Source organism: Gambusia affinis, linkage group LG15, assembly GCF_019740435.1.
Source record: "Gambusia affinis linkage group LG15, SWU_Gaff_1.0, whole genome shotgun sequence".
Lineage (NCBI taxonomy): Eukaryota > Metazoa > Chordata > Actinopteri > Cyprinodontiformes > Poeciliidae > Gambusia > Gambusia affinis.
The window spans coordinates 9,444,971-9,467,058 of NC_057882.1; the positions used below are offsets into that span (position 1 = coordinate 9,444,971).

The window sequence follows — 22,088 nt, forward strand, 5'->3', positions numbered from 1 at the left end:
GTGGAGAGTGTCCAAATTGGGCGGAGTTTTTGGTTCTTTTTACTAGATCAGAACGAATGATCAGGGCATGGGAGAATTATTTTTGTAAATTTTGACGGACAAAAACACAACATATACTTTTAATGCCAGGTAACTATATATTTCAACTCGAAAAGATAAAGTGAGTGTATATACTAAGCATGTTTTGTTTGGTGCTGCATTGGAGATTTATTATATTTATACTCTGGGCTGCACATGTATCTAATTCGAACTGGAATTTTTGCTTTTGCTTTCAGGCATGTAAATATCAACTGACTATTCTCCCTATGTCTGAAAGGATTATACTTCCCCATATACTCGTTTGCAGTTCGAGCCAGCTTATGGGCCGGTAATGCTGAGAGAAGCAGACCTCGCCATTCGGAGTCTTTAGCATGGACTGCTGTTATTTGAGAAATTGCATTTCATGTAATGTGGCCTCTTTTTTACTGCTGTAGCAGCAGCAGCAGCAGTAGTAGTAGTGGTAGTGGTATTAGGAGTAGTAGTAGTAGAATTAGTAGTAGTAGTAGTAGTAGTAGAATTAGTAGTAGTAGTAGTAGTAGTAGAAGTAGTAGTAGTAGTAGTAGTACTATCGGCCCTTCGCTTAGAAACATTTTTAAAGTACTAATGGAAACATGTAGAGAGCTGGTGTAAAGATAAGTTTGATTGCTGTATTGAAAAAAAAAGGTTGGTGCTAATAAAAAAGTTAGGTTTTTATAAGCATTTTTTAAATTCATATTTTATAAAATGCGCCTAAAAAACGATTTTTTATCTTATTTTTTTCAAAAATGTATTCCCATTTATAATGGTCTTATTATCTTACAACAGAAACCTGGATTTCCAGCTAGAAATAAACTCCTGGGTTGAATGCAAATAATTCTACATCCAGATCTACCAGCGGTATAAATTACTTTAAATCTAAAATGAATTTTTATTTTTGCATGGGACCCAATTGGTTTGTCTCAATTGGACCCATGTGGGCTAACCCAGTTGGACACACTAAGTAGGTCATGCTCTCACTAAAACTAGGAAAATAGAGCACATCTCCCCAGGTCTCAAGTCCTTACACTGGCTCTTTGTTCTCAGAGCATAGATTTTAAAATACTTCTCTTAGTTTCTAAATCACTGAACAGCTTAGCACCAAAAATACATTAAAGATCGGTTGTTGTTGCTGTTTTATCAATCTTCCAGAATACTCGGGTGTTCTGGTTCTGGTCTGCTCTGCATCCCCAGAACCAGAACCAAACACGGAGAAGCAGCATTCAGTTTCTATGCACCACAAATCTGGAACAAACTTCCTGAAAACTACAATGATACTGAAACATAGTTAATGTAAATCAAAGTTAAAAACCTACCGGTTTAAAGTTTGTTTTGATTCATAATAACTTGAATACCGATCAGCATATTTGATGCATATTTGTTCATGACTTTGATGATGGCATTTGACAAAATGTAATGCTTATTGCTTGTTTCATAATTGGTTACTGTATGATATTCTTATGGTGTAAAGAACTTTGAACTGCCTTGTTGCTTAACTTGACTTGATTTGACTCAGTTTAATCTGGGTTTCAAATGTCAAAAAAGTGAATAGTTAACGCATTTAGTATTTCATATGGGTTCCAACATTTTACCCAGAGTTATCCTGCATCAAATCTGCAAAACATAAACACTAATCTGCAAACAATCCCATTTCCTTTGCTTTTGGACAGCAAATGTAAATGTTGGTTGGTTGATGGGTTGATTGGAGAATGGACTTTAATGAAATTCTGCTGGCAAGCCTAATACTTTGAACTGACTATGCATTTTGATTCGTTTCAGTTTTTTTATGAGCACCAAATAATCAGAAAATCATTGTTTGTCTATGCATTTAGCATTCTTTTATTGAAAACCAGAGCTCCATCACTATATAGTCACATGTGCAAGTTCTCACAGTGCATTACATCACAAAATATTAGTGCAGTACTGAAGCAAAAGGTCTCAGATCGTCTTGAGTCATCTTCCTCGATAACAGCTTTCTAATGCTGTAACAGCGATAAAACCTGAAGCTGTGGTGTTGATGGATGTGTATGTAGACAGAAGCAGGGCTGGGCTTGTTTGTGTGTAGATAGGCACAAGCTAGGCTGTCACATTTTATTTAGCAGTGTGTTTGAAAGAGGAAGATCTGCAGGGGGACGATCCAGGACCACGAGCTCTTCAGAAACAGGCTGACAGCCGAGCAAGGCTGCAGTTGTTCTGCAGGAGAACGGAAAAGTATCAGTGTTGCTTTCAAAGCCAAACCACATATACGTAAATAGCTAAACCACCCACCTTTCTCCACGTTGATACTCTCAACCTGCCCAGTTATTTTACACATGTAGGTGGTGTTGTGTGGGAGTGTGTTTGTGAAGCCTTTCAGGGTCATCCTGTAGCCGTGGGGCTCAAGCTCCACCACTTCGCTTTTGTCTCTGAACTGGGCCTCTGCAGCTGAGCCGGAAACATTCGTGTTGATCAGGGCCTCTCTGGCTCCAGATGACCAGGAGAACTCGTAGCTGTTGATTTTGTTGGGCTTGGGCTCGATCCGGCAGTCGACTCTCAGGTCCTCATCCTCTTCCAAGCACACAGAGATCAGCTGAGGTTGCACTGGGATCAGCAGCACTGGGTAAAACGCAAACATGTGGCGTGAGAGAAAATGATTGAAGTAGCTAAGTCTCATTTGTAGCGACCACAGACTCCACAGATCAGATAAGCATTTAGCTGTCATTAGTGAATATCCCAGTTTGACTCTTACAGTTAGCCATAGCAACATCGTATCACATGGTAAACCTTGTATCTGTTTTTATGACCCTGAAGTGTTATAACCAGAAGCTGTTTGTTTGAGTGCGCATCAGTAAATAATCTGGACAAATGCGGAAAAGCGTTTTGAAATAATCCATAATGAGTTAATCCCTAATGAGAACAATCTCCTCCCTCAGATTTTTTTTATCATCAGAAACTTCTGATACTTCAAAATAGTTTGGCTTAGCTTCTCAGTACCACACCTTAGAAGTTTCTAGAACTGTACTCTCACCTCCAAGTATCCCACTTAGAAACAGAGATGTGAGCATGTTGAGGAATCACCCATCCAACTGTGGAAAAAAATGACAAATGGGTTAATCAGACAGGGAAGAGATAGCACTTAAACCTTAATACTGAAGCATGCTAGTTCTTTTCTTCGGCTTGGTGCCAATAACAGCTAAAAATACTAAAATAGATCCTAATTAGTTGGGTTTTTTTTGTCACAACAAACAGCACATAGAGGTTGGAAAGTTCTGGTCAAACCCAACATAGATGTGTTCAGTGTGAAGAGCCTGACCCATCTGCGGTCCAAAGAGATGACGTAGCATAATTTAGAGCAGCACTTTCAACATTAATAGCCATTTTTATATGTCTTAATGTTTTTTTTTTGTTATATTAGGTTGAATAAATTGGCCTCTCACATCCACCATGTCTTTATATCCACATATTCCTGCATATTCCATCTCATCCTCATTACTTCATATTTACTCTCTAATCCACGGTTAATTAAAGTCCCTGAGGGACTCTTACCTCCTGTCAAAGCTGAATGATGCAGCAGTTCCTTTCTGCTCCGTTAGTAAAAAGCTAAGCGGCTGCCGGGAGTCACCTCGGTGTGCAGCACTGCAGAGCATCCCACCACTGAGAAGGAGTGGGAGCAGCACAGAGAGGTGGAGGGAGGCAGTGGGAGGGGAGGGACGATCCTGGACCAGAAAGAGCGCTGATTCGTCTTTTTCCTCTGCAGTGGCTGACGGAAGCAATGAGCTGGCTGTCTGCGTGTGCTGAGAGGCAGAACTCGGGCATGGTCACCGCTTTTCGCCAGCAAGGTGTTGTCTGACCTTGTCTCTTTCCCTCTTTCGAGTTCTCGCCCGGGTCTCATGTTCTAAGTCATGCTGACCTGATTTGCCCTTCATCTCTCTGTCCAGTTTGTTCCTCTAAATGCTTCTCAAAAAGTGGAAGTGTTTTATGCACCAAGCAGTCTCGTTATGAAGAAAATTATTTCTAATGAGAACATGTGCATTGCTTTGCATTTTGTTATGTTGCCGAAATAAAAAGTTTTGTTTTATTGGTGTGGGGATGGTTTTGACTATACTGTCAGAAATTGACAGTATAGCTATATCTTAGAATCACTTAGCTGAAGTCTACACCTAATAACCAAACTTAAAGATTTACAGTTATAAAAACTTTCCAACCAACCTGGTGGGTGTTTGAGGTTCACCCTCCAGCAGAAAGCTACGCTGTTAATATAGCCAGAGGATCAGGGTAACTGAATGCATGTGCACTCCACATTTTCAGTATTCAGTCTGTAAAATGTTTTGAAAACCATCAGCTAAAGTAGGTTTTTAGCACAAGAACAAAAGTACTCTATGCCTGCCAAATAAAAGTATATACACAAATACAAGTTAAAATAGAATTAAACAGTTAAAATCCTGCTTTAAGCATTTCTTCAGTCTATGCAGCATATAACGCATTCTTTCCTTTTACTTTTTGCCTTTCTCCCTGAGATAGTCTGCCCGAATAAAAACCCACTGTCATGTTTTCACAGCATCTCTGAATTCCATGACTCATTTGTGCCCCTTCAGAAATTTCCATCACTGTGCCGCTAAAAAAAAAAAAAAAAAAAGCTCAGTGTCTCCATCTGGAGGTTAGTAATGGGAGGTGTGTAAAATGTAAGACGAACGTAAACATGTTTGCAACACAACCTAAATGTTAGGTTAGGTTAAAATCAGGTATGATTGAAATAAAAAAAAACAACAACATGTATGGAAGATTTCTGCTAAATCAATGCATTTAATATGAAGTGATTTCTTAGAAAATTCTCTATTAAATTTGAAAGTAATATTTATTTTCATCCCCTCCATGATCAAATGACATAATTTAGTTCACACTGAAGCAAGCAGGATGTTATATGACTGATTTGTTTTGTGTGGAACCCAAACTATTTTTGTGTAGGTCCATTGACAAATTGTGCATTTTGAGAAAACGACAGTAAATGCGGATCCTCCTCAGGAAGTGCAGACATAAGTGTTTATTTTAGAGGATAAATATCCAGGTGATTAATTTATTGTTCATCAAGTGGCACTTGATTAACAATAGCTTCATATAATCAAGTGGCATGAAATACTTTCTTGCTCCACAACTCATAAAAAAGTAGAGTAAGAAAATTTAGCTCATGCACTGTCTCCGCCATCCACCAGGGGGCGCTGCATCATTCTCCACACCTTTAGCTCTCACTGTTTTGCTTGAATCTGCCCAGGTTGACTAGAGTTGAGACTGTTATCCAACTATTAAAAATCTAACTGTAATGTAATAGGATACAAATATGCAAAGAATTAAATCTTTTTTAAGGAAAACATAAATGATGTATTATGAGATAATGTTTTATTACAGATTAACTTTTGTATTTAAACAAATAAACATCCAATTAAAGCTCAGGTAAAGGGGGCCCCTTCATTGACAGCCTTAAAAGTCTGTAGCTCCGTCCCTGTCTGGACTGTCAATTGCGTCCTCGGATTACAACTCTTAATTTCTCTACAGAGGCGCCCTGCGCTGCCCGGGTTGCTCGGCTCAGCCCTCATAGGCTGTTTGTCGGTCGGGGCTGGGGGTAGTCTATCTCGGAAATAATCTGCCCACGCGTTTAAGCGGCTTTATCCCCGCCGAGCCTCAGACCGCTGCAGCTCCGGCTCCACACACTGAGCGCCAGAAAGAAAAAGTGACACAGGTCGCACTGACCAGTTGGAGGTTGCGCACGGCTTGTGCCACACATGAACGGACTCTGGTGCTGAAGCTGAGTCTATTTCTTTACTTTTTAAAAACAATTATCATTCCAAGAGCCAAGAGGAGTTACAGAAGTTTACTCTAGGGATTTAAACACAGACGGAAACTGGCAACGGTGTTCAGGACATGGAACAGGCTGGACTTTGGATATTCATTGTGACTACTTGTGTTATTTCAGGTAAGGTTGATTTAAAAAAAAAAAAAAAAAAAAAAGCTCCAAATAAAATTTCTGCAAAGTATTCGCTTCTTAACTTATCTTAGGTTTCATGTATTGACACATTAAGTACTTTGTGTGGTAATATTTAAAACATTTTTATTCACCAATTAAGATTTACTGGACCCCTATGTTTTAATTCATTCAAAAATGTTCATTTTAACTCCTGTGACAACATAGTAGTGATGCCTTGTTTGTTTCTGATAGTCTCCTCTCGTAGGCACTATTATAAACATTTTTAAATACATATGTTCAAGTGTAAATGCAATTTAGTTATTTAATTTTCTAAGTGAAACTGACGCCTAAGTGGCAACAATGTAATGTTATACTGCAGTCCACATTTAGGCTTCTGTTTGTGTATTTTTATTAAGTAAAAGTACAAGTAATGAAAGAGTAAAACTTACATGAAGAGATATAGAAATATGAGTAAGTCATCCTCAGCATACAAAATGTGGACTTAATGTTAAATAAATTGTTCTTACTTGCTATTTTTTACTACAGTGATATAACAAAGTTCAAGCATAATATTATCACCTCTGACAAGTGAAGTGGATATCTTTCTGTCCTTTGGTGGGATAGCTTCAGGCAGCATTCGTTCTCAAAGATGATGTGTTTCAAGCAGGAAAAACTGGCCAAGTAAAAATGGCTTAACTGACGTTGAGAGCTTCTGATGACTAGACCACGAGGTGAAAGGATTTTCACAATTGCAGATGCTGTGGTTTATTCCCAGTCTGCAGTGGTAATTAATAAACTGGCAACATGATCATTAGCAGCCAAGGCACATTGGTGCAGGTGTGAGGACGATGGCTCCTTGGCATAACTAAATAAATGGTAATTTAATTTAAGGAAAGAGAAATATTCGATTATCTGGACATTTCTACATGTTGTGTTGTGTCAGCATGGTTTTATGTTTCCTTTGGGTTTCATTTTGTTCATTTTGTGCCAGTCATTCTGCAATATTTTTTTCTGCAATACGGGTTCCTTGTCAGTCTTCCTTCCTGCCTTTTTGTCTCACATCTGGCTTTGTTGCCAGCACATCTGTGTGGATTTAAAGTCCCGGTTTCCTCTATGTGTATTTGTCAGATCCACATGTTATTTATCTCTGCTTCATAATGATTTCCTGGTTTCTGTTATGGTGTGCCTTTGCCTTCCTTGGTTTAGGGTTTTGTTAGTTCATTCTTCACATTGAATCTGATCCTGTATCAAACAGTTGCTTCCTGTTTCTTTAATGTTGTCTACATATGCGTTTCCTGTCCCCTGTACCATGATAACATGGATCATTTGGGATTGAGCAAAAATATTGCTCAATATTACCACAATATTGCTCTGTTTAATATTAATATTAAATATCTACAGTACCGGTAATGCATTTTTGTTCACCAGTAACAAAAATAAAAAGTGTAAAAAGTGGTGAATGAACCATTTTTGACACATTTTGGCGTAGATTTTAAGGGACGTCAAAGTCACCATGCAACAGGTAAGCCCGATAGTTTGACATCTGTCATTGAGCGTCTCCAGAAATAAATCCGCTTAGGGGGTTTCCATCTGAATATTTATATTTTGATTTTATATTATTCTTTGATTTTATTTCCTGCCTCTATCACAATGACCAGTTTTACTACGAATTTTCAAACACAGACACCACACCATGCATAGTTCTTCAGTTTTCAACTCAAACTAGCATCAGTCTCTTCCAATCGAAAGGATTTAAGATATCAAACTACTCTCCATAATAACCAGCTGGTCAGTAGGACCTACATGTCATCCACCTGGACTTGAGCTGCATTTAAAGAAAAGCAGAAAAACTAAAGTGAGTGCTGTTTTAGATGGCATAGATGTGTGTCCGGAGGTTTATTGTGTGTGTGAATGAATGGACCAACTCATGGCCGCTGTAACAGGTGCAGCAGTGAAATCACTGTAAGCTTGGGCCACACATCTAAGCTGGCATTTGATCTGTGGCTGCGTCGTACATGGAGGGAGATGTTGTGACATCAGCTGTGATTGCTTTTTTTCCCCTTTCCTTTCTCAGAATAATAAAAGCTTTCTCTGGAAGCTGGGCAGCAACTTGCTGCTGTGCACACATATGTTCATACGTATTAGTAGTGTGCACCATAAGATTGTCATGTTGAAGGACACAGCATTGGATTAGAGCTGTGCAGGAAGTGACAACAAGAATGTTGCCAGGGCTGCTGGCTGCTGCTGCTGCTGGGTTTTTCTGTGGATGTTTTGGAGCGGGTCGGCGTGATCCGGGGCCACCTGGCATCGATTAGTGATGAGTGCTATCACAATCGATTATTTTGTTTTTCCTCTTGCATTAAAACTTTGAAATCCCCAGCTGGGAGGGACGCAGAAGAGGCTGAATGAGACGAACAGACAGGCTCACGCATTTCTGCGTAATCCACTGCCCACAGCTGGAACACACAGACGCTACTCTACAGAAATAATCCCGCACAAACACGCTCCTTCTGTCCGCTCTGCCTTTTGTTTCCCTCTTTTTTTACGCCACTCTCTCCGAAGCGTGCAGATTGAAACCATCTTTCTGCCTGGTTGCCCCCTCAGTCTGGTAAAGTTTCTCCCCGGGTGTTTTCTTCGTTTCTCCTCATCCCGTCTCCCTTTTGCCTTTTGTGTTCTCATGTTATGCCTCAGCCACACATGCAGCAGTCACCATAATCCTGTGAGCTGCCTGCTGAACGCTTGCCAAGCGTACTCGCCACGTTCCTGCCACGGAGATTACGCACCCACATAAACTCACGCACACACGCGTGAAAACACGTGTGTGAATTGATTTCAGTGGCATTGCAGCACTGTGAGAAAAATACTTTACAATACAGTTTCTTCTGTTTTTTTTTGTTTGTTTGTTTTTGTTAAAATTTCTTTGATTCATCAAGCAAATTTTAATAATCGACCTGAGTTAATGTTCAAATAATTATTTCACCAGGAGTGATTTCTGTAGAATCTGTAAAATTAAGAAATCAGTTGAACATAACCTGGCTGACATCATGGATTTGGCTGAAAGATCTGAAAAAAGCAACACGTTATGCCCTGAACTAATGCTCTAAAGCAGATGATAAACAATGTCACCAACAGTGATTAGTCTGCAGATGTTAGAAAGCCATCGTTAAAGCTTTGAGACTCCAGTGAACCACATAGAGGACCATTACACACAAGAAGAGAAAACATGAAATAATGGTGAACATTCCCAGCAGTGGCCAATCTACCACAACTACTCCAAAAACACACTAACTCATCAAGGAGGTCACAGAAAAATGAGAGGCTCATGATTTAACCAAAAGAAAGAGGCTGGGAAAAAGTGACATCCATAGTACACTCTTATTAAAATACCTTGATAATCTTCTGTTGTCGTACAAGAAAAAGCAGAACTGTTTGGAAGGTATGAATCCCATTCCATCTGGTGTACATTTAAGCAACATTTCAGAAAAAAATAAATAAATAAAACGTCAAACATTCTGGATGTAACTTTGGTATGGAGTTGCTTCTCTACTTACACGGAGACACGGATGACTTTCTGTATTTAATGTTACCAGGAATTTTACTCGCTACCAGAAAATCCTGATGAACTTCAGCTTAAACACTGTCCAGGTTGAGCTTCCCCCCCCCCTCAGAGAATGAAATCACCATATGAAAACTGCTGTTTGTATGTATTCAGGTCCTCTATCTTCAGTATTAAAAATTGTTTTGTGATCTGCAGCATTTAAGTCTGGTGAAGATACAAAAATAGAAAAAAACCTGTAAACGGGAAAATAATTGTTCATAACACTATAAATCACCAGAATATATGACAACTTTTGCCAAGGAACTGTAAATGCAGTTTTCAGATTGTTCAGCATCCCTGGTCACAAACCTCAAAACGCAGACGGGGCATGTAATCCCCAATCAATCACCGATTCTATGACAGAAAGATTAAACAGTTAATCTGCCCTCATCTCTTTCTCTCTCTCTCTGCAAGTTATTTTTTATCTCTTGATCCATCACATGCCGTCATTGTTTTCGTCTGATATCCATTTGAGCAAAAGGTCACCAAAAGTATAACTACAAACGAGATTTTAAAATGAAAGCCATTTTGAAGAGAAGTATATTTTGAGACAAAAATGTTTGCAGTTTTGTAAAAAAAAAAAAAAAAAAACCAAAAAAGCCAGATTTACAACGGTGAGCTCTTAAATTTGTGGTTTTTTTCTGTTTGTGACAAACAAAGAAAGAGTCTTAGTTTTTGTTAAAACAAATATTTCTAGTCTCATTCTTGTAAATCCAGAGTATCACCTGTCTTCTTATCTTAGGAACAGGCGGCTTCTTGAGGATAGATACGTATGACATAGAACAACTTACAGAAGTAGAAATTACTTGAAAATAGTAATGTGTAAACATTAAAATTACATCTCACCCCTAACCTTAAACTGACTGTAAGGTGGGTTGTTGTCCTGTTTGAGTCCCATTTACTAACCCATCAAATTGACTTTGAGTGTTTTCTCTCAACCACTCTGTGAAGTAGTATGTTAAAACAAATGATGAGTGAGGACAGGATTAATACTTTTGTGACTTGTGCAGCAGATTTTCATGACAGCAAGATTTACACCCTTAGGCTGTGATGTGTGTGGAAGACATAAAAACAGAAATATCTCTCATATGTTAATGTAAAATTGAAAGCAGCTGAGGCTTCGATACAAAGGTTGGATGTTAGATACCATCTAAAAGAGAACAAAAGGGAGTGTGATAGTGTTTTATTGTTATTTTTTCATTTTGGCATATTGTATTTTAAGCAATCCACTGAAAAAATAACAATAAAATTTATTATGGGGTGGCGACCTTCCAGGTTGTACCTCGCCTCTTCCCCAATGACTGCTGATGGATACCAGCACCGTACGTCCTGCATGGAAAATCAGGAATGGATGGATAATGATAAAATCAAAAAAAGTTTATAAATTTCTGTTAACACTAAAAGCAGCTCTATCTTAGCTTGTTTCTTCATATTCCAGCCCTGCTGGTTGCTGAAGTGAATTTTATCCTGTCAAATCTCAATTTACATGCAGCAGAACAAACCTCAAACATTACTGTCACATCTTGTTTTATAGAAGCTGAACTACATGCCAGGCGAGAGATTTTTAGTTAAAAATACAAAAAAAAAGGTGACCTTTTTTTTGTATTTTCAACATCTTTCAGCCACAGCACCTGCACTTGCCTCAGTGTTTTATTCATACACGCAACGGTAAAATTAGCTTTTCAAATAACAGCAAAGAAAGATGCAGGATATCCGTGCAGGATGTTAACAAAAAGCCCCACCATCATGCTGTGTTGCTCTAACTGTTCCTAAATGTTGCCCATTCAGGCGGGAAACAGTATTGCTATTGTTGTGCTTCGTTCCCAAGCCCTTTTCTTGCCAGCATGCTCCTGTTTCTGGGTTATTGGCATGATGAGGTCATTTCCCATACTAGAAACAATAGAAGAATGTGTGAGCTAACACAATCGAAACGAGGAAGCTGGGAGCGATGTGGAGAAACGAGGCTTTCAGTACCTATCAGAAAGGTAGTCTTTCTTTGCGTTAGCTTCAGTTTAAGCTCCTAATCAGCTCAATTGCAGAGGTCATCAGGGCGGACTCTCCATCCGGTTGTCTGTGCTGAATAGAGAAGTCATGAAAAGCAAAGACTATTTTGACATATTTTCTATGCCTCCAGACAAATTCTTTTAAAATATTGGTGTTTTTCTATATATTGTTAACAGTTACACATAGCTTGATTTTTTATTTTTTTTTTTGACAAATTTTACCTAATGAGTAATGTTGGGATTTTAGAGACTTCTAGATTTTTCTATAGTTGAGCGCTAATTTGTTAATCAATGCCAAACACGACGTAGCGACCTGTAGTCTCCAGATCCACTGTAAGTTTCTAAAGTGAAGATTTTTGTGACGATTAGTCCAGTGAGTTAAAAGAAGTCAGGAGAAATTTTGGCATTTTTTCCAACAGAAAAAGAAAAGAATTCACTTCAGATTGAGAAGTAGATTGTTTAATTAATGGCAAAATATTTGAGACTGATTTACCAATTATAATGGAATTTAAAATGGTGTGAATTCACGCTAGACTACACTGATTGCAGTTTTCTGATCAATCGCCCATTTTTAAAAAAACCAGGCCTGCCGATTCAGATCAGCTGATTATTTTTATAACGGACACGGCCAGTCAAATCTTATTTTATTAAAAAAACATTAAATTTTCTTACCTTCCCTGTAAAAATACTGAGTGGTAATTTAAATAGTATTTATATTTCATGCATACTAGTTGAAATCTAACAAAAATTGGGAAAAATAGATTAATCAAACAAACCTACTTTTCCTTGCTGTGATTGAGAATGAGCCTATAAGGCCAAAAAATTATTTAAGCTTCCAAACACTTTACACATAAGTTGCATTTTATTGGCAAAATGGTGTCTTGCATTTCCATTTTATTCAGTAAAGCCAACGTTGTTGCGAAAAGTTAAGCTTTAGACCATTAATATGTAATATATATCGATGCTGTAACCAAGAGTTTTCTTGCAGTAGATGCTGCACTGCACCCATACTGCCTTTCAGATTTTTTCCAGTCATGCTCACAGATTTAATGCATTTCCAGAGAAGATTTTATTCACTGGCACCATCTATTTGAAGTGGATTAGGCTGTGATGGATTTTTGTCATGTATGTTTGGTCTAAATATTTAATCTTTTCAGACTGGGAAGGATGAGAAGGATCAAATTGACTCTTGATGTAAACACCAGGAAATCTGTTGATTGAATTTTTAGTGTAATATAACTCACGATGTTTCCTGCAACCACTTCATTAGTACTGCTGCTAACGTGAGTCACAGCCAGACAGCGGCGTCCGGCTGCGTTCCTCGGGAATCTTGGCCCAGTCAAAAGTCTCTAGTTTGTTAAGAGTTCATTCACGGACCCCTTCTGAGTTTATCACAGAGGCTGCAGGTCATTTGCTGTCAGTCCAGAGTTTTTAACCACCTGTCTTCCCGGGAATCTGGTAGTAGCTATTGGTAGCTTCCTCTTTCTGCCACGTCCAGGTGGCTTTGCTGTTATTGTTTAACTCAAACCACTCTGCCACTCTGCTTTCAGTTGCATCTCCAGGATTATTTAAGGCTGTTGGTGTATTTTTAAAATCATTTTCTTTCTTTGTGCCACACGAAGCCTTGGAGAATTTCGTTGTCCCAGCAACTAAAGATTTGTGTTACCAGTCCTGGTATCTGAAGTGTTTAATCTGAGGAACACCTGATGCAACCAGTGAATGTATGATTGTATGAAGAATTAGATGCAGAGGGTTCACAATCACTTTAAATGGGCTTGTTGCTGAAATGTGCTATCCAAATAGACTTCACTCTACAATGCTTGTAATATTAGTTTCATATAGTCTTTTTGTTTACAACAAACATCTGAATGACCTTTTGTTAAAATTAAACTATTAATAAAGATAAATGAAGATTTACAACCTTGTGGAAATACTGTTAACATTTTCAACTTGTTATTCTTTTCTTGTCATCAAGTAAAAATATTCAAAACAGATCAGAGTTCACAAAGCTCTAGATTTTATTTTCAGTTTGGACTCCGAGATTTTAAGATTGTGTTCTGTGTATCATGTACAGAAGGTAAATATTTTAACATTTTTTTTTTACAGTTTAAACAAGGTCATTGAGACTACCTAAATAATTCACACATAAACAGAAATCAAAGCAAATTATTTCACAGATGATAATATGGGTAAAAAATGGAACAACACAAGAAATTCTGATAAAACACGAAGGAAAAGAAGGAAAATCCAGAAAATATTCAGAAAGGATTCTGAGGATCAGCTGATTTAATGACTGATGGGCTGAAAAATTATCAAAGGGTTGCAGAAAGTGCCACAGCTGGAAAAAACAAAGTGACTCCCCTAAAAAAAGGCTCAGGGACAAACTGGACTAATAGCAACATTTACAGCTGCATTTCTACACCCCCTCTGCTCTCTCTCTCTCTTTTCCCTATTAAGTTCATGGACTGATTTGATTTCTTTATAAATGTGTGGATCACACAGGTTTTTGCTGAGATCTGGTGTGCATTTTTAATCCAACAGAAGAAAAACATGATGAGTCCAATACTTATTTTACCTGCTTAACCTATATTATAAATCACATAGCGTGTAATTTCTGAATAGGAAATTTATCGGACAATATAAATAACAAAAAGTTGTGGTAGAGTCAGTGCATGGTTGTTAGTGATTTCAGGCTAGAGAACAAAATGGAGTTGATTTTAAATGACTTAAACACTTTAATTGCTATTTTTCTTCTATTTTAAACAAGACTAGCATTGTTTAGCTAAACGTAAACACTGGTGGAGTGACGGCAATAGGAAGTAGTTAACATAGCCTGCAGATAAGCTAGGAACCCTTGTTAGTTACTCTCAGCTTTAGGCCGAGTCACGAGGGTCAGGCTCTGGACGTCCATATGTCAGATATAGAGCAGCAGATGGAGTGTGAATTTTCTGATATGCATTTTAATTTCCTAAATCCCACTGCTCCCAGTGTTATTATGTCTCCTCCCAATGCTGCACACAAACACAGAACACGTTTCAATCACTATTCAGTACATTTCAATAAATCCATTGAGCTTTCATTCTATGAATTAGAATATGCTTAAAAAGTTCAATTATGTCCTATTAATTAATTGTGAAATAAAGTGAAATAAATTACACTGTTTAACTACAGACAGACTGATGTTTTAAAGCTTTTATTTCTGTTATGAGGATTTTTGCCTTACAGCGAATAAAATATATTTAAGATTATCATCTTGCATCAGAACAATTAAAAAAATAATCCTTTCTTTTAATAAATGCTTGACTCAATTAAAAATATGTTTAATACTTGCTTAAAGGTTTTAGGTAACTGTACAGTAATCTGTATGTAAATTTCTAGCCTCCGTAAATTCATACTTTTATTAAAAAATAATTGTATTAATGTGACATTTATTCCCATGTTGGTTGGATGTACACTTTTGACTGGAACTATGAATACAGATGAAAATATGAAAATCTATTTCATTTTATGTTGTGCAAGTAAATACAGTTTTGTATTTTTAGATGCATTTGCCAATAGATTTTCTCAAAACTATCAAATCAAAAATAATAAAAAAAAGTCATGATTTATTACATTAAGAACTAACGGGACATTTCTTTGAACACACTGAATGTTTAAGGTGTATCTTTATCTGTCTTATTGTGTTTCTCCAAGCTAATATAAATAATTCCCATTTGTATGTGCGTTGATTAAACTATCTAAAAGATACACCCACAATGCAACAGTAATAGTAGGGAAATGTGGAGCTTGGTGTTTAGACTTGCGCAGGAAAAGCCCATTAAATGATGGTGTGGATAACATGGATTAAAATAGCTAAATACATCGCAGGTCTTGGCAGACGAGCCACTTTTTGAGGTTAGTTACCTTGCAGGGTGAGAAGAGATCTTTGGGAAACACTGAAAAAAAAAGTGGCTTTATTCAGTAAAAAGTTATAATTGTGGCCATGAAACGTTTGCGAGTGATGTGTACAATAATGTCTGAGAAATAGAGCAGGAACTGTTTCACTGTGTTTTGTTCAGCGCTGTTCACTTCACTGCTTAACCCACATTATAATTGGGACAAATTCCATTCACCATCACAAAAACTGAACAGTAAGCGGTTTCTACTGATTCTGACCGGCACAAGTAAACAAACGTGATGCTTGTACTGTCTCAGTACAGTGGGCGAGGCTCTGCTGTGGATTTGTTAAAGGAGATCAGTAAGTCAGTAGAAGGAGTAACTAAACAAAATCCTGCTTATTTATACCTCTGGCTAATCCACAACCTTTGGGCGCAGTTTACCTGCACCTCTGCCAACGTGCGTGTCAAGCATGCTGTGAATTTTATAGCAATTTATTAGCCAAATCTTCATTTTGTGTTTTGTTTGTTTGCTTGCAGAAGTAAACGGGCAGAGGGTGGAAATGGATGATGGAAAGTCCGGCTATGTCGGCTCAAAGGTGGACCTTCGCTGCCGGTTCATCAACAGTAACCCACCTGTTAAAATCTCCCAGGTAAACGTCAACGGCGTTGGATTAACGCAGTCAAAAACATGTTAAAATTAAATGCCTCACAAACAGTGTCACGGATTTTCTCTTAAAGTCACATGCAACATTTTAAATCAATGAGAACATTTAAATAATGTGTTCAGATAATGGATGGAGAACATTTAAAGTGTTTAAAAACAGGTAGTGAATTAAATAATGGGTCATCAACACAGATTATAGTGGCGTATGCTGCTCTGCACCACTGAAATAAAATTTTAGTTGTTTTTTTCTTTCTAAGTGTATGTCCAGTTACAACACACATCTAAACACAGAAACACTGAATGAGAAGCGAACATTTCACTAATTATTCCATTCAGGTAACAAACAGCAAAACCATGAGTCCGTGTTAGAGAAAACCAATCATTTATTGTTTACTTTTGACAAAGAGTTGTTGTGAATTTCTGTTTGACTCTATTCAATTTTTGTCTCAATTTCTCAAGGTAACATGGCAGAAACTGGCGAACGGCTCCAAGCAGAATGTGGCGATAGCAAATCCATCGCTGGGTGTGTCAGTGGCCCCTCCTTACAGGGACCGCGTTACCTTCAAGAACGCAGCGGTCAGACGGCGAACTCCGACGTTGGAGGACACGACCATCGTCTTTTCTTCGCTCCGCCTTTCTGATGAGGCCACTTACATTTGTGAATACACGACGTTCCCCGCAGGGAACCGGGAGAACACCGTAAACCTCACCGTGTTGGGTGAGAGCATGACGGCGTGGCCTTTCAGTGTCTGAAGTGTAAAACACTATTATTGTGAAGGGTAAAACTTTGTATTTGGATAATTTTGGTGCATTCTCCAAGCATAAATAGTTAATATTGTATATAGTCCTTGTACGCTCAACAACTTTTAAGCAAAAAGTTGTTGAGACTGACAGACACGTGTGCATCATCTCTGAATATTAACATATCTCCATTTATATTTCTTCAGTTCGCCCAACAACCCAGATGAGTTTGTCCACACCTACACTTGTGGCTCGTTCATCAAACCTAAAAACTCCAGTGGCCACCTGCATCTCCGCCAATGGAAAGCCTCCTGGAACAATTAGGTTTGTCTGTATTTATGTTCAAACGAACCTTTCCTTTTTTTGAAATGCACAGTGTTTCATCAAAGTGTTCATACTCCTGGAACCTTTTCACATTTTCTAAAAGAACTAACTATAAACTCCATCTTTTGTCATTGTGATAGACCAACTCCAAGTACTGTTTCAAAGTAGTGTCTTAAATGTGAAGCAGAATGATGGTTTTCTAAAGTTTTTACTGCAGTTTTACTGTAATTTAAACGGCAAGTGTTTTGAGATTTGTCTGTCCTGTGTGCGGGAACAGGTGGGAGACGAGGGTGCCTGGAGAAGTGACCACCCGAGAGTACATCAACTCAGACGGGACGTTCACTGTTCAGAGCGACTACATTTTAGTCCCTAGCAGGGAAACCCACCGGGAGACACTGACCTGCGTCACCACTTACAATGAGGAGGTCTACACGGACAGTGTCACTCTTGATATCCAGTGTAAGTCATTCGTGAGAAGCACAAAGTATAACAGATGTTCTGTTCTGCTCCAGTATAATTCTCTAAAACTTCGCCAATTTGAATCCCAACTAACACTGTATGACTCGAGAAGATTAGACTAAGAATCATTTATTGACGTAATCTTACCAAATTCTTCCTATTTGTATTCTCCTGGCACTTTGTAAAATTATTATAGTGCTCATTTTTGCATTTCTAAGGACCATTTTATCAAGCTACTTTCTGTGTTCTCCCAAGCCCTGGCCTTACAACTAAGGCAGAAAAAAAAAGAAAAAAAAAGAAAAAGCCAGAAAATCTGAATTATAATGAGACTTTCTTTTCAACAATTTAGAAATAAGGCAACTGAGGCATTATGTCAATGAGCAACACAGGTGGAATTCAAATTCCTATTTATTTTGGAAAACAGCTAAGAAGTTGGAAAATAAATGATCCACTATTAGCTATCAAATCAGATAATATTGTCGTTACTGACAAACTTTACGTGGCAGATCTTTTAAACCAGTATTTCAAGAAGTCTGGACATCTTGACGTATTTGCAAGCATTGAAACTAATGCTGAACTCAATATCACGTCTGATTTACCTGTTGTCAAATGTCAGAGAAGTCAAAGTTGAATTGCTTTCTTTGGATCCTAAAAAGCCAGCTGGAGCAGTTTTTTTTTAAACTGCAGCTTTAACCTGTCTATTTTATTTATTCTTAACATTTTGCCTGGTGAAATAAAGGCTAACCTAACTGACTGAAGGTTTGCATTTGCGTTATGATAAAAACCCCCCCAAAAAAAACAAAAAACAAAAAAAAAAAACCTATATTGCTTCTTCTTCTCTAGATGAGCCCAATGTGATGATTGATGGTTTTGATGGGAACTGGTATCTGAACAGAGAGAACGTCCAGTTGAGCTGCCAAGCCGACGCCAATCCAGTCGTCTCTCTGTACCAGTGGAGACTGTAAGTGTTGACTTACACAGGTTTAGTTTTTTTCTCTGAACAATCACATTTGTTTCTTTACCAGATTAATGCCAGGATAGATTTACCTGACGCATCACAGATATAGTGAAACATTGTGGAGTATAAGTTCAACTTTTCAGAATACTGATGGGTTATTATGGGGAAGCTTATTTATTTTCTCAGAATCAGTAAAATCAAAACAACCTCAACTAATCTATCCCACAACTTAATTCGGTCATCATGTTGTTGATTTGTTGGACAGGTGGAGGAATCTTCCTATTTAAAAAGAACACAATATCCAAAATGATGGTTTTGAGCCTTCCTGCATGTTTTTGCCTTTAGATAAAATTTGCAATAGCCAGTTATAATTTTCTTGACTAAGTCATGTTGGAGAAAAATAGAAATTTGAATTTCCAGGAGGCTTTGGGTCAGATCATTTCCTTATCTATTTGAACTAACACTTTTAAATACTACTCTAAATTGAAACTAAAGGCAACATCGACTATCTAGAGACCAGCTTTTGTGCTTACCTTGCATTTTTTTTAATGTTTTTTTTTTTTTTTTTTGCGACTGCAGGGTTAACAGCTCCATTCCAAGCAATGTCGAAATCCGAGACAACGTCCTCCTGTTTAAAGGGCCCGTCACATACGAGGTCCAAGGAACATACGTGTGTGACGCGACCAACAGCATCGGGACCAGCTCTGCCTTTGTCGAGGTCAGCGTTTTAGGTAAGGTAGCTAGAGTACGTCTCTTATTCGGTTGATTTGTTACTTTTAGGTCCTTCAAAAACTATGATATATTTAAATGTACAAATTCACTGGCAAAAAACCCCCAAAACAAAACAAAAAAAAGCCCTTGAAGAAGCTTCAGAGGCACACTGTTTTGGGTTTGCATGAGGCCGGGTGTCAAGATTTTACACTGACTTAGTGGATATGCGTTTTTTTAGTATTAAGTATAAACATTTTCATTTACATTTTTGAATTATCAATAAGGTTCTTATTTTCTAATAGCTAATGAAAACCTCTTACTTGTGTATTTGCTGTTCTTGCAGAAAAGCCTCTGCCCCAGATTGCAACAGGAGACGTCATCAGTGTGATCGCCTTGTTACTGGCTGCTGGCGTCCTGATGGGCATCACTATCACAGTCCTGGTGCTCAAAATAAGAACTAGAAAAGACAGCTCCTCGTACGTGAACGTAATCTCAGATTATTACATTTTAGCTTTTTTTTCTCAAAGCGATTCCCATGAATTTTTACATGTTTTGCTTTCTCTCCCTAATGCTTTTCGATCAGAGGTGACTCACCCTCCGGAAAACTGTCTCAACCCATCAGAAAAAGACCAGATGATTTTCAGGTAACCCGTACGTTGTGCTTGAAATGTTCAAATCTCAGGGCTTTGAATCAGCCTATGCTATGTATTATAACCATACTGTAATGTTACTTTTTTATGTTGCTTTACGAGGACAAAAAGGTTAAAGAACACTAAACTCAAATGTCACTAAAACTTCCATTAAGGAAAGCCATTTTGGACATTAATCAAGCTCTTCACAGCTGCACCTATTGAGTATTAACCCTTTTTGTCCTAAATTTAAAATCTCCACCTGGATATTGTTTGCTTATTTTAAGTGTACACAGTTCTTAAAATGTCCGGTGAGTAAATATATATTGCCATTTTATACATAACAACTGGAACTTTCAATATTTACCAAGTTATTTTTGCAATTTTCCGTCTACTAAGAGTTCCGCCTGATTTATTAAACTCACTCCCTACTACAGCGGGGGTGAAATTACCGTAATGACCCGATATTGGCCAGAAAGCGCAACATCGCCCCTTTCAGAAACCATAGGAATTTCTCGGATAGCACAAAGTGTGGCAGAATTACGGTGCTGTAAATTTGACTAGATCATCACCGCTCAGTTTAGGACTTATAGGGTTAAATAGCGCTTACTTAACACCACTTCGTTCGTAACACCTTGTGGACTATTGTCATGAAGTTGCCTTAAACAAACACTCAGTAAAAGGTCATACCCTGTTCTGATGCTGTTGAACACTGAATTTTACATTTTTAATCCCAATATATACACACTATACAAAACAGAGGCACCTCACAAGCAAATCACATTGTTTATAGATGTGACAGGACATTATGTTCCATAAAATTCACACTTTTCATTCTGTAGAAAGAAGAAGGAAATCAACAAATGGCTTTACCAGTTAGTATTTTTTTTTATTATTATTTTAATGCTTATTTCAATGCTTTAGTTCACTGTGGAGTTGGTCTGTGACAAAATTTCTTGTTCCTTTCTATTAGCGTTTCTGAAGTAGTTTATAAAGATTGTGAAATTGTGTTTGATATGTCTGGGTTAATTTCTATCTCACGTGGGTTATACTCAAGAATAGCCCTGTTTCCTGCAACACTACTATCAAGCAAAAGGAGAACAGCACAGATAATGGGTTTTTGTCTTTTAGCATTTTGATTTTGTTTCTCTGCAGCATGCTGGACGCTTTTATGAGGAACTTCCAAACACAGCTGACTACGTGAGCTACAGACTTGCCTGTAACAAGGAGGATTATCCAGAACCCTACTCCCCACCAATCAACCCTCCTCTTTCATTTCTACCCCAGCAGCCCTACCACCCTTCACAAACGATGCCTGTTTTGGGCACCAGCAGTGCCAGCACCCCGTCAAAAAACACTTTTGCTCCACCGGCACACACCACAGCCGTCTTTAAATACCCCTCTGTGCCGGGTTTGTCATCTCCCCCGCCTGGAGTGGGGCCATATACGTTCCCTAAAGAGCAGTACGTCTGAAGCAGCATCATGTCAAAATGCCCAAACTTCTTGAACCTGAACATATATCTTTAGGAAAGGTTTGGTGAACCTTATTTGAAGCTAGATGGACTATCAGGCAGCAGATCTGCACTATGGACATCTGAGGACACTGAACATTTTGTGGCTGGACTTTTGTAATGTCTTCACTCTTGCTATGTCTTTCTTTGTCTTAATTTAATGCTCAAAGGGAATCTTGTGCTCCATACTCAACGTTTCGGCTAGAGAATGCCTGTTTGAATGAACGATGTTAAGAAAAATGTATTTAATCCAGATGAAAGGATTACCTTGATGTTGTTTACTCTCCTTCCTTTATCCACATTAACATGGTTTTTATAAAAAAAAGAAAGAAAAATAAAAACACTTATCATCAATTCACATCAATTCCTGTGTTTTCTGATGTTGTATTTAGATACAATCCTTGTATGTAAGGTCTTGGCATTGTCTCCTGGTCTACCGTACTTCTGTACTTGTATTTTGTATCTTTTATGGTTTGTTCTTTCTAATGAAGAGAAAAAAATCTTTATATTCCAAGGGAGTTTATAAAAGTGATGGTCTATTGTTGATATCTGGTGTTGTTGGATGAATGTTAAAAATTTTAGAAAATAAATAAAAATTATCACATGAACAATATGGCTTT

General features: G+C 37.9%; 2 protein-coding genes across 4 annotated transcripts; one reads left to right on the forward strand and one right to left on the reverse strand.

The window, feature by feature from the left end:
* Positions 1-27: 27 nt before the first annotated feature.
* nectin1a (nectin cell adhesion molecule 1a) lies at positions 28-22,080 on the forward strand. Of its 3 annotated transcripts, none has more exons than XM_044139803.1 (10): positions 28-129; positions 16,009-16,121; positions 16,595-16,853; positions 17,083-17,200; positions 17,478-17,659; positions 18,503-18,620; positions 19,197-19,348; positions 19,672-19,804; positions 19,912-19,972; positions 21,113-22,049. In XM_044139803.1, the coding sequence occupies exons 1-10, from the start codon at positions 123-125 to the stop codon at positions 21,428-21,430; spliced, it is 1,461 nt and encodes a 486-aa protein (XP_043995738.1). In that variant the 5' UTR covers positions 28-122; the 3' UTR covers positions 21,431-22,049. The 3 variants fall into 3 exon arrangements, with proteins under 3 accessions (XP_043995738.1, XP_043995737.1, XP_043995736.1); XM_044139802.1 differs by lacking the exon at positions 28-129 and adding an exon at positions 3,809-3,872; XM_044139801.1 differs by lacking the exon at positions 28-129 and adding an exon at positions 5,479-6,001 and having other exon boundaries at positions 21,113-22,080.
* On the reverse strand, positions 1,867-3,716 carry LOC122844413 (thy-1 membrane glycoprotein-like). The gene is made up of 4 exons (XM_044139807.1): positions 3,580-3,716; positions 3,062-3,119; positions 2,323-2,649; positions 1,867-2,247 (listed from the first exon to the last, which is right to left on the reverse strand). Exons 2-4 carry the CDS (start codon positions 3,096-3,098, stop codon positions 2,150-2,152), a joined length of 462 nt encoding a protein of 153 aa, XP_043995742.1. The 5' UTR covers positions 3,099-3,119; positions 3,580-3,716; the 3' UTR covers positions 1,867-2,149.
* Positions 22,081-22,088: the final 8 nt, after the last annotated feature.

Excerpts from the sequence above, each read along its gene's own strand:
- LOC122844413 (XM_044139807.1), bottom strand. The coding sequence starts at position 3,098 with ATGCTCACATCTCTGTTTCTAAGTGGGATACTTGGAG. Across the intron at positions 2,650-3,061 it reads TCTAAGTGGGATACTTGGAG|TGCTGCTGATCCCAGTGCAA; the intron begins GTGAGAGTACAG and ends CGTTTTACCCAG. Across the intron at positions 2,248-2,322 it reads GAGTATCAACGTGGAGAAAG|AACAACTGCAGCCTTGCTCG; the intron begins GTGGGTGGTTTA and ends GTTCTCCTGCAG.
- nectin1a (XM_044139801.1), top strand. The coding sequence starts at position 5,950 with ATGGAACAGGCTGGACTTTGGATATTCATTGTGACTACTTGTGTTATT. Across the intron at positions 17,201-17,477 it reads AAGCCTCCTGGAACAATTAG|GTGGGAGACGAGGGTGCCTG; the intron begins GTTTGTCTGTAT and ends GTGCGGGAACAG. Across the intron at positions 19,805-19,911 it reads ACTAGAAAAGACAGCTCCTC|AGGTGACTCACCCTCCGGAA; the intron begins GTACGTGAACGT and ends CTTTTCGATCAG.